Source organism: Cydia amplana, chromosome 25 (assembly GCF_948474715.1).
Source record: "Cydia amplana chromosome 25, ilCydAmpl1.1, whole genome shotgun sequence".
Taxonomy (NCBI): Eukaryota; Metazoa; Arthropoda; class Insecta; order Lepidoptera; family Tortricidae; genus Cydia; species Cydia amplana.
Window position 1 is genome coordinate 464,441 of NC_086093.1, and position 18,154 is coordinate 482,594.

General features: G+C 41.4%; 1 protein-coding gene across 1 annotated transcript in view; it reads left to right on the forward strand.

Annotated features, from left to right (window-relative positions):
* Positions 1 to 18,154, forward strand: part of LOC134659547 (protein mahjong) — a 67,489-nt gene that overhangs the window by 11,629 nt on the left and 37,706 nt on the right. The window contains exons 5-14 of the mRNA XM_063515213.1: positions 1,376 to 1,451; positions 1,959 to 2,073; positions 6,624 to 6,713; positions 7,443 to 7,574; positions 9,625 to 9,710; positions 12,112 to 12,279; positions 13,657 to 13,790; positions 16,120 to 16,231; positions 16,606 to 16,742; positions 17,217 to 17,301. Coding sequence (XP_063371283.1) covers positions 1,376 to 1,451; positions 1,959 to 2,073; positions 6,624 to 6,713; positions 7,443 to 7,574; positions 9,625 to 9,710; positions 12,112 to 12,279; positions 13,657 to 13,790; positions 16,120 to 16,231; positions 16,606 to 16,742; positions 17,217 to 17,301 — 1,135 coding nt within the window. The remainder of the gene's footprint in view (positions 1 to 1,375; positions 1,452 to 1,958; positions 2,074 to 6,623; positions 6,714 to 7,442; positions 7,575 to 9,624; positions 9,711 to 12,111; positions 12,280 to 13,656; positions 13,791 to 16,119; positions 16,232 to 16,605; positions 16,743 to 17,216; positions 17,302 to 18,154) is intronic.

An 18,154-nucleotide genomic window follows, 5' to 3' on the forward strand; every position in this document is an offset into this window, starting at 1 on the left:
GTAACGTTAGTCGTAAAGATCTCTTTGACGTCGACTGTACGTAATAATATAATCTGAACCTAATATTTAAATTTCTATAGTCTAGCTTTTGTAGTTTCGGCTCTGCGTTGATATTCAGAAATTTTCATTTACAAACTATTGCTGTACTGTACTTTTCGATCGACTCAGTTCTAACAATCCCAAACACAATTCGGTTGCGTTGTTTTATCACAGAGGTCCTATGGCCACCTCCTGTCCTGATGCTCGATGGTACCAATATGTATGCAAATTTTCATTGGAAACTGGGAAGTGGGTCAAACTTAACTTGCAAGATTTGATTACAGACAGACAGAATTCTGGACAGGTTAAATTAAATAAAAGCTTGTAAAATGGAACAAAAATACAAAAAAAAAATAGTTCAACAGAATCTCCATTTAATAACCATTAATCAGAAAAAATCTTTCAAATTTCAAGATAATTAATTTCAGTTTAATGACCCATAAAAATATGAACCAAAATAAAATACATATCATTTTCATCTCAGAAATGTATATTTTACAAAGCACAATAACAAACAAAAAAAATAACTAAATGCTACGTTCTACGTCTTTTTTTTTAAATGTAGGGTTGGCCGGACACTACCGTTATAAATCGGTAGTCGTCTAAATAAATCGATATAAATTTTTCATTTTAGGGCGCAACAATTCAATTCAATTCAATGCTTTATTCATAAAATATACATTTTACACGTCAAATTTTTAAACATTATTTCATCTGGGTAAATTTTGTTATAAATCATTCATATTACAATAGTTATTAGATATTTATAACAAAGCATTATTAAATTTATTATATCTTCTTATTATTATTTATTAACCATATAATTCTAGCTTTATTTAAATCTCAAATAAAAATTCATTATACGTCACAATTCGATACCGCAGTTTAGGTGCCATCCAATCGTAATCGCTTGCTGTGACAATCGATTTGGGTTAGTTACATCTCTATAAACGTCAGTCATAATATGTCAAATAATGCAAATGGGCGTTTTCTAAAATAAATATCGAAAACCTGATTCTTTCAAATCTGGACATTCTTGAGCTCATTCTACTCAGAATCGACAGCATTCTCCATCCTTCCATTAAAAAAAGATGTCCCAAAATGACCATTCCATTACGTCACGTTTTATTATGAGAAATTTTTTCACTTGTATGGACGTGACGTAGTGGAATGTACAATTTACATACAAATTTTTTATCATCAGGATTGAATATGCTAGTGATTCTGAGTTGAAAGAACCCAAAAACACCAGGATCTGTGAGAATCGGGTTTTCAATATTTATTTTAGAAAACGCCCAAATAAGAATGCACGAACTATAGGAATGTAATGTTGCAGGGATATCAACGCGGTGCTGGTGCCGCTCATGCTGCGGCGGCTACACGTGCTGCGGAACAAGAACCAGGAGGAGAAGGTTGGTGTCCACTGTATAACATATACAGGGTGCCCGTGTTATCACTGGCATTAAAAAAAAAACATTTATTTCAGACCAAGTTCGATCCATAGTATGTTAGTTATATAGGTATCTTAATAACTATGTTAGTGGCACAATACAAAGACAAAGAAATAAAAGACTAATATAGAATAAATTAAATAAAAAAAAACTAAATATATTACCTACACGATATAGGCTAGCCATTGCCAGGAGCAAGCAAGGCAGCCTGGCCGACCATCTGCTCTACTTGGCCCTGCCAATCGCCACAGCATAAAGCTTTTTCCTATCGGCTTATCGGCGAGACCCTATATTGTCATTCAGCGAGAGAATGCTGCCAGAATCTTTGGCACAATGCCGCAGGGCCTTATTTTAATTTAGATTAGTTTTTAACTTAATTATAAGTTGTTTTACGTATATTGTAAAGTTTATTTGTAACTCCTTAAACTATAGAATAAATCATCATAATAAACGTTTGAATAATTCCAGCAGGGCAACCAGAACACGACGCCGCCGAGCCAGACGCGGCACTTCGCGCGCTTCGACAAGAAGCGGCAGGGCGAGGCCCAGTGCAACGGCCCCAGCGACAAGCCCGGCAAGAAAGGTACCACACTACTAGTGTGAATACGGTATTAGACTGTATCCAGCAGGGCAACCAGAACACGACGCCGAGCCAGACGCGGCACTTCGCGCGCTTCGACAAGAAGCGGCAGGGCGAGGCCCAGTGCAACGGCCCCAGCGACAAGCCCGGCAAGAAAGGTAACACACTACTAGTGTGAATACGGTATTAGACTGTATCCAGCAGGGCAACCAGAACACGACGCCGAGCCAGACGCGGCACTTCGCGCGCTTCGACAAGAAGCGGCAGGGCGAGGCCCAGTGCAACGGCCCCAGCGACAAGCCCGGCAAGAAAGGTAACACACTACTAGTGTGAATACGGTATTAGACTGTATCCAGCAGGCAACCAGAACACGACGCCGAGCCAGACGCGGCACTTCGCGCGCTTCGACAAGAAGCGGCAGGGCGAGGCCCAGTGCAACGGCCCCAGCGACAACACACTACTAGTGTGAATACGGTATTAGACTGTATCCAGCAGGCAACCAGAACACGACGCCGAGCCAGACGCGGCACTTCGCGCGCTTCGACAAGAAGCGGCAGGGCGAGGCCCAGTGCAACGGCCCCAGCGACAAGCCCGGCAAGAAAGGTAACACACTACTAGTGTGAATACGGTATTAGACTGTATCCAGCAGGCAACCAGAACACGACGCCGAGCCAGACGCGGCACTTCGCGCGCTTCGACAAGAAGCGGCAGGGCGAGGCCCAGTGCAACGGGCCCAGCGACAAGCCCGGCAAGAAAGGTAACACACTACTAGTGTGAATACGGTATTAGACTGTATCCAGCAGGGCAACCAGAACACGACGCCGAGCCAGACGCGGCACTTCGCGCGCTTCGACAAGAAGCGGCAGGGCGAGGCCCAGTGCAACGGCCCCAGCGACAAGCCCGGCAAGAAAGGTACCACACTACTAGTGTGAATACGGTATTAGACTGTATCCAGCAGGCAACCAGAACACGACGCCGAGCCAGACGCGGCACTTCGCGCGCTTCGACAAGAAGCGGCAGGGCGAGGCCCAGTGCAACGGGCCCAGCGACAAGCCCGGCAAGAAAGGTAACACACTACTAGTGTGAATACGGTATTAGACTGTATCCAGCAGGCAACCAGAACACGACGCCGAGCCAGACGCGGCACTTCGCGCGCTTCGACAAGAAGCGGCAGGGCGAGGCCCAGTGCAACGGCCCCAGCGACAAGCCCGGCAAGAAAGGTAACACACTACTAGTGTGAATAACCCAGCCATACAAACGAAATATCCAAAATTTGCCACTGAAATTTGAACCTAACTTGTAGGAAATAGAGTTGATTTTGCGTTGTTTTAAAATTGAATGAAACAAAGCTAAAGCGACTCTGTTCCAATTGAACATGGTTTAAATTACATCGAACTGAATAGGTACTATAGGTAGGAGCTTGGGCCTCGGGAGGATAGGGTATTTGACTGTATTAAAATAAATTATTTTACACTATGCATGAAATAAAGCACCAGAACATTAATAGAGAAATGTAGACAGCAGTTATTTTTAGACACAATTTCTATTTTAAAACACGTATAGAACTATTAAGAGTAGGTAATTTGATTGTGACGTCACATGCTAGTGTTTCATATAAATTCCATAGTAGCAAAATCGTTAAAAGAGACACTGATTTGACTAGTGGTCAAATACCCTATAGTGGCCGGTTTCGGCATACAAATCATGTGTCGGGCTAAATTCTGAAACCAGAAAAAAATACAAAAACATGTCTTTTTCTTTTGTTATTAGTTGTATATCGTAGTACCAGTATATAAGCGCTGGTGGCCTAGCGGTAAGAGCGTGCGACTTGTAATCCGGAGGTCGCGGGTTGGAACCCCGGCTCGTACCAATGAGTTTTTCGGAACTTATGTACGAAATATCATTTGAATTCATTTGATATTTACCAGTAGCTTTTCGGTGTAGGAAAACATCGTGAGGAAACCGGACTAATCCCAATACGGGCTTAGTTTACCCTCTGGGTTGGAAGGTCAGATGGCAGTCGCTTTCGTAAAAACTAGTGCCCACGCCAATTACTGGGATTAGTTGCCAAGCGAACCCCCAGGCTCCCATGAACGCGAGAAAGATGATGATGATCGTAGTACCAGTATAATCTTAGTATAAAACGGCTAGTGATAGGAATCTGACGTACACAGCGGCACATTTATAGTTATTGAGGTAAAACATTAAAAGCTGCGTGATTCTCCTGCTACAAAATAATTTGCACTACAATACAGTTGCACTACCAGATTTGGCGCAAATTATTATCACAGGTTTTTTTTATATTATCTGGTATTACAATTTTACATCTAATCAATAACTAACAAGTCTTTTTTTATTTGGCGGTGCTTAAGCCATTAGGGGTTATTACGCGAAACTCTGCATAAGGCGGCGCCACTTCCACAATCCGTCACAATCCGCAAACAAGAGAGTCGAAATTTTGTTATCTTACCTCACTATCACTCTTGCGTATTCGAGCGATAAAGAGGCGGATAGCCGAGTTTCTATTTCGAGTTTCCCGGTGGACCCTTTGTAAACAAACCGCCTTGATGTATCAATGTCATATTTTATTGTCTGTGAAAACTTGCCAAAAACAATTTGAGGCACAGTATGTACAGCTGGTCAAGCAGATCTTGACAGTAGAAAAAGGCGGCAAATTTGAAAAATGTAGGCGCGAAGGGATATCGTCCCATACAAAAGTTGAATTTCGCGCCTATTTTTGCTGACAAGATTTGCTGGACCAGCTATATAAGTTACTCTATGGTTTACGATGGGTGCACTCTGGCGGCAGAACATTGCAGTAATATCCCCTATTCGAAATTCATATCTCACTTGCGATTGACACATTAAAAAATGTTTTTGACTATAAATATAACATAAAGAGTTTCCATAACTGATCATTGTGTTTCTGTTTACTTGATTAATTTGGTTTAGTTTTGCTTAGCCACAAGTCTCGCTTTGGCTACATGTATTTTTACAGATGTAGTGCATAATTTTTTTCAATAGTTTTTTCACGGAAACGTACGAACGTGTCTTGCTATTTCAGTCACTCTCGGTACAAAAAGTACTGAGGTTGACAGTAGGTAGCTTTTCATTTGTCTCGTAAATTTAAAACTAATGAAATTCAACCGAATTGAAAATACAACAAGGTTCTAACTTCCTTGGCTATAATTTTGCATAGTGGGCGGCACAAGGATACTCCATGTTACCTACAGATACATATTTCATATTTCATATATTTCATATTTCTTTATTCATAAAATTACAAACTTTATATGTCAAAAATTAATACTTATAATTAGTCAATTTCAATTCATTAATATAATATTCATCAGTTACAGTAAAATAAATCACTAAATTAATTTAATTTTTTTTTATTAAGCAGAAACGTCTGCGAATGATGCTATTAAGCTTCGAAATAAATTAAAAGTGGAAATAAAACACTATTATAATAATCAACACAATTCAAATAAATAAATAAAAAATTACAATTAAATCATTATTATTATATTCTGACATGTCATAAAAAGCATTTCTAGTGAGCCATTTTTTTAACTGAGAGTAGAATGTCAGGTCATTTTCAATATTTTTAACACGTACGTACAGTGCATAATTATTTTCCATCGTATTTTCACGGAAACGTACTAACGTGTCTTGCTATTTCAGACAGTTTTGATACAAAAAGTACTGAGGATATAAACTGAAATAAATGTCATATACTCAGAAAAAGTGACCCAAGCCTCTAGTGCCCCAGGCTGGAATCGAACCAGCGTCCTCTGCTATCGCGGCGGGTGCCTGTTACCTGTCGGCCACCGGGGGACAGCGGAATAGGTCGAATTTTTCCAAGTATATGCACTTCATACTGAAGGCTTATGGCGCCTTCTAACTGGATCATCTCAGGTCACTGACAATCCAACCTCTAGACTGAGCTTAGGCCAATTCTTTCATGTAACCGATGCTGCCAAAAATACGGGGGTGCGGGGGGACGAGGTGAGCGAGTCCCGTGCCGTGATTGGTCCGTTCAAAGACACGGACCAATCACGGCACGGGATTGACTCGAAGATGGAGTAACGCTACCGTATGTGTGGCAATAGGGGGTAGCGCGACTATGCTGTCTAGAGGTTGGATTTTCTGTGTCTCAGGTGATACCGAGTTAGCGAGAGAGATGGCGATGAAATAATAAGAAATTACATAAAATATTTTCTGAAAATAATTTAATTTGTTCTAGTAAGTACTGGGGTTGACTGAAGTAGCATGAAAACAATTATGCAATATAGCTGGTCAAGCAAATCTTGGCAGTAAAAAAAGGCGCGAAATTCAAATTTCCTTTGGGAATATAGCCCTTCGCGCCTACATTTTTCAAATTTGCCGCCTTTTTCTACTGACAAGATTTGCTTGACCAAGTATACATCTGTACACTTTTTACGGTGCAATCACACTGGGTCCTTCACAGGGTCGTTCACCGACATAATTTCCTGCGAACGACCGAGTGTGATTGCGTCATTAAGTCCTAAACATTTATTCTTTGTTTTCAGACCGGGAAAAAGACTCTGGCGGAGGCGGCGACGTGGATATGGAGCCTTTGCCGGCGGCCGACCCCGCTACACCTGTCAAGAACTGTAACTGTAAGATGTTTACTGTCTGTTTGTTTTTTAGATCTTGACTAAACCACAGAATAAATAATAGTACTAAGTACAGAAGACTCACTCTCTAACAAAACGCGTCTGTTACGATCAGCACAGATATGGCCGCTAGGTGGCGACAGCGCCACGCGCGGCTTATGGCTTTCCCCAAAATTGGGGCCGAACGGATGTACCTGTAGCAAAGCGACGAAATCGCGGAGTGAGACACGCCTGACTAAACATGTACAACTTTTAATGATGATCATTATGGTTGCTTTCAAAAACCATTTGAAGTAAAAAAATTGGAACATTGGATGTTAGCTTTATTGATATAACAGTTATTTGTTTGACAATGGGACAAAGTTGTTTTTAAACCGCTCGTGCTAATATTTAAAGCACGAGGGTTAAACAATAACTTTGCCCCCGAGTGATACACACAATTTTTCACCACACCAACCGGAACAAAATATTAACTGTAAGATTTCAAACAAAATCGAACTAAGTCAAATCCAAATGAATGTCATTAAAAATGTATCATTTAAAAGTCAATTCTATTCTAAAAATAAGAATACACCTCAAAATTTGCATTTGATTACTTTGCCTCACATGTCAATAAAATGCAACTTTGCTATCAGTTTTTGAACAATCAAGAGAGCCTTTACCAGTTGGTGTGGTGAAAAGTACTATTGGCATGCGATATCGTTATTTAACGTTTTGTATTTGTGTTGTCAGCACACGCGTCCCCCCCCCTGCACTGCGGCGGCATGATGTCCCCGCCGCCGCGGCCGCCGCCGCTCGCGCTCGCCCCCAGCCACGAGACCGAGTCCAACTCCAGCTGGGCCGAGATGGAGACTTACGTTATAGGTACTACACACACACACTATCCTACACCCTGCTAAACTATAATACTAGATTCTGTTAGCTGTACCTTCGAAAATCGCAAAAATATGTGACACGCTCTTATAGCTCTACAGATAAGATCGTGACACATATTTAATTTCACAAACGGGTCTAACGCGATATATTTTCATCGTTTTTACCTTAAATTCCGACGTTTCAGCTGAGTTGCTGTGGTGACCACAGATGGTGCAACTATGTGTTAAATATGTGTATGTCGGAGCGAGACTCCAGAAGGACGTATTGCAGCGTTACAGTTCATAGCTTTAAACGCTTCAGATAAAGTCGATTAGCAATGTTTGGCTACGTATTACTTGGTTATAACGGAATAATAAAGTTGCGTAAAAAGTAACGCCATCTATTGGTGTATTGTTGAACTAAGATGGCAGGTAGAAGGCTTTGGAACGTCAAGTAGTTTAACTTGGGTGAACGTAGGTACAAGGCATTTTTGTTGTTATGATGGTAGACTTGTCGAGCAGGTTTGCCAACTGGACTTCGAGGCGGGAGCGGTGAGGCTCCGCCGGGAGAATTGATTTGACCGCGCTAGAGATCGAACGTAAAGCTTTGGATTCCTCCGAAAACGGTGCCGTCATATGACGGCCGCTATATAGCGTTGACTGACGTCACTAGAACGTTGTCTATGTAAACAAGATGGCGCGGTTTCCTAGACGGCGTTACGTTACGTTGGCTGTCAACGTAACGTAAGATGACGGCCGTCATGACCTTGTCGATAGTTTCGTGAACGGTTTATTAGATAGCGGTGACGCCATTTTGAATAAATGACACGAGATTTGAATAAATGATTCCGTACTACGATTATTTTCCTCTTCTGATGATATTTCATCCTCCAAGTAAATTATAGATGATCAAGCAAATCTTGTCAGTAGGAAAAGGCGCGAAATTCAAATTTTCTATGGGACGTTATCCCATCGCGCCTACATTTTTCAAATTTGCCGCTTTGACCTTGGTGGCTGACGGTGTGTTATGACGCCGTGGTACTTTCCACATGTCGCCACCGTAAAGACGGCCGTCTTTTGCTGCCGCTATATGACGGCCGTCATATGACGGCACCGTTTTCGGAGGAATCCAAAGCTTTAGCCAACCTCGTGCCTAATTCGCCACGTTCCTGAAGGCTTATACCTGAAGGATTATTCTGAAAGCTTATAGATTCTCACGTTCTTTAACCATTTAGCTAAGTGTTTATTTCCAAGTGTTATTTTGATTTCTTAAGTGTCATTAGAAGCTTACTTTTGTAAAGAGAAGACGTGTTGTTTTGAAAAGATGTGTCCCGCCGAGTTTGTTGCCGGTCCCATATTGGGATACCCTTCTCCAATTGAGAAGGATTTAAATCTTCTCGGGTCAGAGGTGTACGGTTGGAGCCGGCATAGCTTGACTTAAATAAAGTTTTGAACGATTTTGTGATCCTTTTATTTGAGCTCAATTCAATACTTTCCAATTGTGAGTAGTTAGGCACTGGCATGGTTAACGAGTCCGAAAGTTTATTTCATGCACCGCTAGCATAATATTTTGGCTGTGAAATAATACATCGAGGTACCACGCCCACCCGCCAGCGCTTTGTGCCTCCGTCATGTACAAAACGCGAGAGTTTAAAGTGTTATATCGTGACACATATTTCTGCGGCTTTCGTTGTGTAACATGCATTGCCTCGCTCATCCTCGAAGCTTCACCGTTGTGAATAAAATTTAAAAACTGACATGACAAAAATCCTGTTGGCAAAAGTTTATGACAATCCAAAAAGAATAGTGTATAGAGAGTTACTGTCATAGTAAATTATGTAGCCACAGTACATTTACTGCCATCTTTGGACAGATGATTAAAACTGTTTGAACGCCATTTGACTTTGACCCTTCTTTCACTGATATGTGTTAATTTGTTAAATATTGAAATTAACGCCGTCTACCCGACAGTAGGCTAAATGTTATGGCGCCATCGCTGGAAAAGATTGCACCATACCTATGTTATACAAATAAGTTCTGATTGTGATTGTATATTACAGGAAATATCCAAATCCACCCGCCGACGGACGCGACCAAACAGATGCTCATATTACGATACCTCACGCCCATGGGCGAGTACCAAGAGGTAACCTATTTTATACAACAACCATATATGACGTTATCTATGAAAAGGGACCTTATTGTCGATGGCGGTTACGCCATTATTAACTATGCTCCGATATAAATACAATGCCGCGCGACGCTGTGCGGCGTAAGCGCCATCGGCAATAAGGTCCCTTTTCATAGATAATGCCTCATATTTACATTTAAACTAAAGTCTATTTTTTAATTCGGTAGACTAAAATGACATTTCATAGTATGAAATAACATTTTATGTTCATACTATGAACTGTCATTTCAGTCTACCGAATTACAAAATAGACTTTACTACGAAATAAATTTAAAAGTGGATAACTTACTACCTTGGGTGAAACTTGAACTCACGGACTCCGGAGGTCGCGGGTTCGAACCCCGGCTCGTACCAATGAGTTTTTCGGAACTTTTGTACGAAATAACATTCGATATTTACCAGTCTAGAATTGTAACTACCTATCATATTTCAAATGTACCTGTGTAACCTGTAAATATTTTTTACCAATAAAGTGAACTGAACTGAACCAGTCGCTTTTCGGTGTAGGAAAACATCGTGAGGAAACCGGACTAATCCCAATAAGGCCTAGTTTACCCTCTGGGTTGGAAGGTCAGATGGCAGTCGCTTTGGTAAAAACTAGTGCCCAAGTCAATGCCTGGGATTAGTTGCCAAGCGGACCCCAGGCTCCTATGAGCCGTGACAAAATGCCGGAACGCGAGGAAGATGATTATTGATGTTACTTCTCTATCATAGTAGTTTATGTGACTGTACATAATGAAGGGCATTAAACACGAGTGTGGGTTTAAGAAACGAACGAAGTGAGTTTCTTAAAAGGATCACACGAGTGTTTTAATGCCTAATTATGTACAGTTACATACACTACTTTATCTACCCACATATCATAAGCCTTCATGATGCATTCAGGAGCCGCATATTATGACCGGCATCGCGGTGTTCAGGGCCACTAACAACAATTATTAGTAAAATAAAACAGAAAACAAATGCGAAAATGAAGAAATTGATTTAGAACAATCATAATTATTTACCTACAGTTTGGATGGTGCAATTATTATAATTCACTTGCCCAGCTCGGAGAGAAGTATGTTCCTTTGTATTGTTTCCTTGACTTAGCTGGTAATAAGTCATTTATAACGTTAGTTGCTTTGTCACGGATATCAGGAGGCGTCGCCGAAATATCTATATCATCTTGATCGCTCATTTTATGGTTTAAATTCAACAAATTGAACAATTTTATGCAACAAAACAAATTTTAACCTGTAATGGCAGTATTGAAAAGTTTTCTGGCAGCTGTCATAGTTTTTTTTTTAATTCAGAGACAAACTAGAGTCGGCCCCAACTATCATATCGTTCGATATCTTACTTACGTGCGACATTTGTCAAATTTGTTTGAAAATTAACAATTCATTTCGAACTAAACGTCATCTCGACTGATATTAGAATAGAGGTCAAATCAAATTTCTTTGTTTTTCAAAGATGTTCGTAATTTGAATGCATAATATTATCGAAATCGATGTTATTATTTAGCAATAATAACATTGTTACAGATAAGAAATTGGTTCTAACAAAACAGTATATTTTTATGGTGGTCATAATGTGTGGTTCTTGGACGCATCATGGAGGGTTTATGATATTTGGGTAGATAAAATTCTGAATCCCACAGTGTTCACTTATTTCAACGAATTATTGTTTGTCTTAACTCACTTGTTTTAAGTCACTCGCGCGACGTGTTTTGGAGAGCCTAGGTCTCCTTCTCAAGCACTAACAGTGCGAGTAGAGTTCACGACGGCCGGCGGGTGTTAGTGCTTGAGAAAGGAGACCTAGGCTCTCCGAAACATGTCGCGCGAGTGACTTAAAACAAGTGAGTCTAAACCGTAAAATTATTCAATGTTAGTATGTCTCACAACAGTTTAATAGTTATTTGTTTTACAAGGGGGCAAAGTTGTTGTTTAACCGCTCGTGCTAATATTGATATCCGAGTAAGCGAAAGATTCCTAAATTGAACCACAAGCGTAGCGAGTGGTTCGAAAAATGGAATCTTGAGCGTTGCGAGGGTTTCAAAGCACGAGGGTTAAACAAAATTTTCCCCTGAGTGAAACAAAATTTTTCACCACACCAACCCGAAGCAAATATTAAATGTAAAATATCAAACAAAATCAAACTAAATCAAATCCAAATGAATGTTATTAAATATTTATCATCCAAAATGATCATTTAAAAGTCAATTCTACCAGCAAACATAAGAAAACAACTCAAAATTTGCATTTGATTACTTTGCCTCACATGTGAATTGCAAAGTGAAGTGCACTTTGAAGTGCAAAGTAAGCCTTTCCGAGCTGGTGTGATGAAAATTCGATTATTGTTCGTCTGTTTGCAGTTCCTATCGCACGTGTTCGCACAGAACGCGCTCGGGCTCATCCTGGGCTACCTCAACGTGCGCGAGTCCCGAGACTCCAGGCTCGCCTTCGAGGCTCTGAAGTATCTGGCAGCCTTGCTGTGCCACAAGAAGTTTTCCATCGATTTCATACACATGGGCGGGCTACAGGTGAGAGGGAGATAGTCCAGCCTTCGAGGCTCTAAAGTATCTGGCGGCCTTGCTGTGCCACAAGTTCTCCATCGACTTCATACACATGGGCGGGCTGCAGGTGAGAGGGAGATAGTCCAGCCTTCGAGGCTCTAAAGTATCTGGCAGCCTTGCTGTGCCACAAGAAGTTCTCCATCGACTTCATACACATGGGCGGGCTGCAGGTGAGAGGGAGATAGTCCAGCCTTCAAGGCTCTGAAGTATCTGGCAGCCTTGCTGTGCCACAAGAAGTTCTCCATCGACTTCATACACATGGGCGGGCTGCAGGTGAGAGGGAGATAGTCCAGCCTTCGAGGCTCTAAAGTATCTGGCAGCCTTGCTGTGCCACAAGTTCTCCATCGACTTCATACACATGGGCGGGCTACAGGTGAGAGGGAGATAGTCCAGCCTTCGAGGCTCTAAAGTATCTGGCAGCCTTGCTGTGCCACAAGTTCTCCATCGACTTCATACACATGGGCGGGCTGCAGGTGAGAGGGAGATAGTCCAGCCTTCGAGGCTCTAAAGTATCTGGCAGCCTTGCTGTGCCACAAGACTCCATCGACTTCATACACATGGGCGGGCTACAGGTGAGAGGGAGATAGTCCAGCCTTCGAGGCTCTAAAGTATCTGGCAGCCTTGCTGTGCCACAAGAAGTTTTCCATCGACTTCATACACATGGGCGGGCTACAGGTGAGAGAGAGATAGAAGCAGTTAAACAAAAACAAGATCCAATCATAGATGTCGCCAAAGTAGCTTGCAAGCATAGAGAAATATAAGTAAAGAAAGAGTGGTAACTCCATACATCAGTTTTCTTACCAAAACACGAGTTATTTCGTAGTCGACCGTAGTACCGCTACTTGACACCAGTACGGTTACCATCAGTTTGTCACTGACATAAACGCCGTCGAGAACGTAATTTACTTTCTATACATCTCGCTCGCACTCGCATATTAGTGCAAACGGGATGTATAGAAAGTAAATTACGTTCTCGACGGCGTTTATGTCAGTGACAAACTGATGGTAACCGTACTGGTGTCACAAGTTTCGCTACTGACGAAAAATGTACTACTGAAACAATTTACAACTAATATTATAAGCGGAAGGAGTTGAGAATAGAGTTCCGGTTAATCCGGTTATAATGTTAGCTAAAAATTGTCGAGCATTATAGTTTTTGTTTGCCGCGACATCTATTGTCAACTAGCAGTACTCATAATTGACGCTAGATGTCTACTACGAAATAACTCGCGTTTTGGTAAGAAAACATGTATGGAGTTACCACTCTTTCTTTACTTATATTTGTCTATGGTATGCACATAGAGCATTTTTGTGACGCACGATATTGTTTTGTATGTTTCCCAGAAATTTCTGGAAGTACCCCGACCGTCGGTGGCGGCGACGGGAGTGTCCATCTGTCTGTACTACCTGGCCTACTGCGAGGACGCTATGGAACGAGTGTGCCTGTTGCCCCGAGCCACGCTTGCCGATCTTGTTAAGTGAGTATCGATAAAACCATAGGGAAATATAGTAAGACAAGAGTGCTCACTCAGACTATTAATTTCAGTGTCTACATCTGGCATCGAGTAGCGGAACTATCAGTACTGCTACTTGACAATAGATGTAGCGCCGACCGGAAAGTCTTATCTCAACAGCATAAGACTTTCCGGTCGGTGCTACATATATTGTCAAGTAGCAGTACTGATAGTTCCGCTACTCGATGCTAGATGCTAATAGTCTTTTTGGTACTAAAACTGATGTATGGAGTGAGCACTCGTATGTATTTTTTTCTCTATGATAAAACAAACATCCCAAGATCAATCGCCTGGTGCAGTTCACCTAACACGCTCCTCCTCGCTTAACTCGTCGTCGCACCTATGAAATGACACTCTTCCGTGATTGTATACCAATGAAATATAGTGGGAATTATCCGAATGGTTGGAAATGCTTTCGGGAACGGAAGCTATTATTTAGAGCGGTTTCGCGCTACGTCCGATCCGAATCCGATCCGAATCCGTGAAAATATGGTTCGAATTAGCCGTAGAACTATTTCAATGGTGATTTACGCACTAGATCCGTCTGATTTCCATAGAAATAGTTCTACGGCTACTTCAGACCATATTTTCACGGATTCGGATCGGACGTAGTGCGAAACCGCTCTTAAAAGCCTTTTTTTAGAAGCTTTTATTTAACTTGCAATGTACGAGGGGCGTTCAAAATATTCTCGGTATTGATATCTTACGACCTCTTCTAAAATTTCTTTCGTTACTGGCCGCTAAGGTTTATTCATTGACATTTAAAAAAAGTATAATTCGAACCGAGATAGTCTTTTGTTTTTCTGCAATTGCTGAACAAACATGAACATCATGTGCGAATTGACAATGTTAACTAAATTAGAACATCGATGCGTGATAAAATTCTTGACAAAACAGGGTAAAAATCAAAAAACCATAAAAGAGGAAATGGATTGTGTTTACCGTGAGTCTGCTCCTTCTTTATCTACCATTCTAAAGTGGTCAAGCGAGTTTAAACGCGGAAGGGAGAGTATTGAAGATGACCCTAGACCTGGCCGGCCTGTAGTAGCTACTTCACAAGAAAATATTGATAAAGTGGAAAAACTTATATTGGAAGATGGTCGAGTGAAGGTAAAATCTATAGCACAAGTAACCAATCTCTCTATTGGTACCGTACATGATATTATACATGACCATCTTAATATGTCAAAAGTAAGTGCAAGATGGGTTCCGCGAATGCTGACTCGGCTTCAAAAAGACATGCGTGTAGCTTGTTGTTCCGATTTTATTGACCTGTGCGGTGAAAATCCTGATGAGGTGCTGCAAAGTATAGTTACTGGAGATGAAACCTGGGTTCATCATTATGACCCAGAGAGTAAACAAGAGTCCATGCAGTGGCACATTAAGGGTTCAGCTCATCCCAAGAAGTTCAAGGTCATCCCTTCAGCTGGCAAGGTCATGGCCACGATATTTTGGGATTGTGAAGGAGTATTACTAATCGATTATAAAGAAAAAGGTGTAAATATCACAGGACAGTACTACGCTAACATTCTACGTTAATTAAAGGATGTAATTAAAGAAAAGAGGCGAGGAAAGTTCACCAAAGGTATTCTGCTTCTGCATGACAACGCCCCCGTCCATACTGATCATATTGCCATTGTTGAATGTGGGTTTAAAACTGTTACTCACCCACCGTATAGTCCGGACTTAGCCCCCAGCGACTTCTTTTTGCTCCCCAATCTTAAAAAGGATCTGCGTGGAAATAAATTTTCTGACGATGAAGCATTGAAGGCGGCAGTGGAGGAGCATTTTGACACGAAAGATAAAAAGTATTTTTACGAGGGATTAAAAAAAATAATTGATCGATCTTTTAAGTGTATGAACATAGGGGGGGAGTATATTGAAAAATAAAAATATCAAACTTTTCGTACTTGTTTGTTTTCATTCTCATACCGAGAATATTTTGAACACCCCTCGTACCTATGTATGTTTGTACGGGTCAAATGTTGCAAGTTAAATTTGATCCACTTCCCGACTTACAATGAAGCTACAAATTTGCATATGTAAGTCGAGTGACAATGCAATATTATAGTACCATCGATCTGATGATGGAGACAGGAGATGGCCATAGGAACTCTGTGATGAAACAACGCAACCTAATTGTGGTAGGGGTTTTTAGAATTGTCTCGATGAGTATTAGTTGTCTGTCGTAAGAAAAGTACAGTCAGCGATAAAAGCTTGGACCAAAAATATTTTTTTTTGCCAAAGACTTATTGTGTTTGATTCTAAGTATGATGTGTAAATGTGTTTGCAGATACGCTCTATGGTTATTGGAGTGCTCGCACGACTCGGGGCGCTGCCACGCCACCATGTTTTTCGGCCTCTCCTTCCAGTTCAGAGTCATCTTAGAAGAGTTCGACAATCAGGTAAACAAATAGTTTTGTCTAGATTATTGACGTTATCCATAAACTCTAACTGGTTTTTGATAATCGTGTGTCCCTGACATTTTGTGATTATTAGTTTTTTAGGAAGAGACGCATTGTAACAGATGTTTACTAAGTTTTACGGATAAGTGGTTAATCTACGGCCTAATAGAAACAGCTTAAACTTATGTACCATTTAATGTGGATCGACTACACCGCTAGGTGTCAGTCAGCACCAAATATATCGGTACACATCTTACTTCTACGGTAACAAAGGTGTGTTACGATATTTTCACGCTGACTGTACTATCGTTAGAAGTGCCCTTAGTAGTGACCAGTTATTGACGAAATGTTAATGTAGTTCTATGTCGTTTCAGGACGGTCTCCGAAAGCTGTATAACGTAATATCAACACTACCAATACTGGGTTCAGACGAGGAGGAATCTCGCGTCTCTGAAGATGAGACGTGCGCCGCGAGACAGATTGTGCGACACGTCTGTGTCGCGCTTAGAAGGTACTTTATTAATACATTAACTGCCAGCATAGACTAGGAATCCTCTAGACTGAGTTAAGACCAATTATTTCATGAAACCGATGCTGTCAAAAATACGGGGGTGCGGGGGGACGAGGTGAGCGAATCCCGTGCCGTGATTGGTCCGTTCAAAGACACGGATCAATCACGGCACGGGATTGACTCGAAGATGGAGTAAAACTACCGTATGAGTGGCAGAGGGGGTAGCGTTACTATGCTCAGTCTAGAGGATGTCTTGTCTGTGACTGCCAGTGACTCGCTAGGGGAGTTCACTGTTCGTAGACGCTTTTCGCTACATACGGTTTTTCCCGTGTTATCGGCTACGATCGTAGCGCATAGCTCGCGCTGGCACTGAATGTGTTAACGTCTTTTTGTCAGTCAATCAATCATTCTTAAAAATCAATGAATTTAATTGAAGTTACGTTTGAAGGCTATAAATCCATCTGTTTCCCTTAGGTACCTGGAGGCGCACCTGCGGCTGCGCGCGGCGCAAGTGGCGCGCGCGCAGGGCGACACCGTGCCGGAGCCACCACCTTACAAGGTACGCCTTTCTTCACGACCTTCATACCTTAGGTGGTGTTCTCAAATAGATGGTGTTCTCAAATAGATGGTGTTCTCAAATAGATGGTGTTCTCAAATAGATGGTGTTCTCAAATAGATGGTGTTCTCAAATAGATGGTGTTCTCAAATAGATGGTGTTCTCAAATAGATGGTGTTCTCAAATAGATGGTGTTCTCAAATAGATGGTGTTCTCAAATTTCGGCACCTATGCAATTAAAACAGCACCAGGCCATGCGCTTGGCGGGGAACATAACTCTATGGAGGAACCTGGTCTTTAACAGAAGGACAAAATGTCACGATCCTCAGTATTGAGGGACCGACTGAAGAAGACCTTCCATTTCTTCACAGTGCCATAGATATTACGACAGTTAGGGCCCATTTAGACGATGCCAGTTTCATTACATTGCGGGTTTTGACCGGTCGGTTGAATTGGACGTAACCAACAGTCCGCAATGGTACTAAAATCGCATGCGAGTTCGCGCGCCGTCTAAATCAGCCCTTAAGCACGGGGTCGACAAGGTTCTCCCTATTGTACATCGTTTTAATTTATCTCTATAGTGAAAATCAATAACTGTTTATGTACAGTCACCTGCAATTATATGTTACACAACGAAGGCAAAAAAAATCTGACACGATCTTATTTGTAGAGCCATAAGAGCGTGTCACATATTCACATATTCGTTGTGTAACATGTTATTGCAGGTGACTGTTGTTGGCGACGCACCTTTTTATACGTTTACTTTTATACTTTTATTGCAATTTGAATTTCTTTGTTTTTATATATTTTGATGTTCTTTTTGATATACCATTTTTGGCAGTGTACTCTTAGGTTT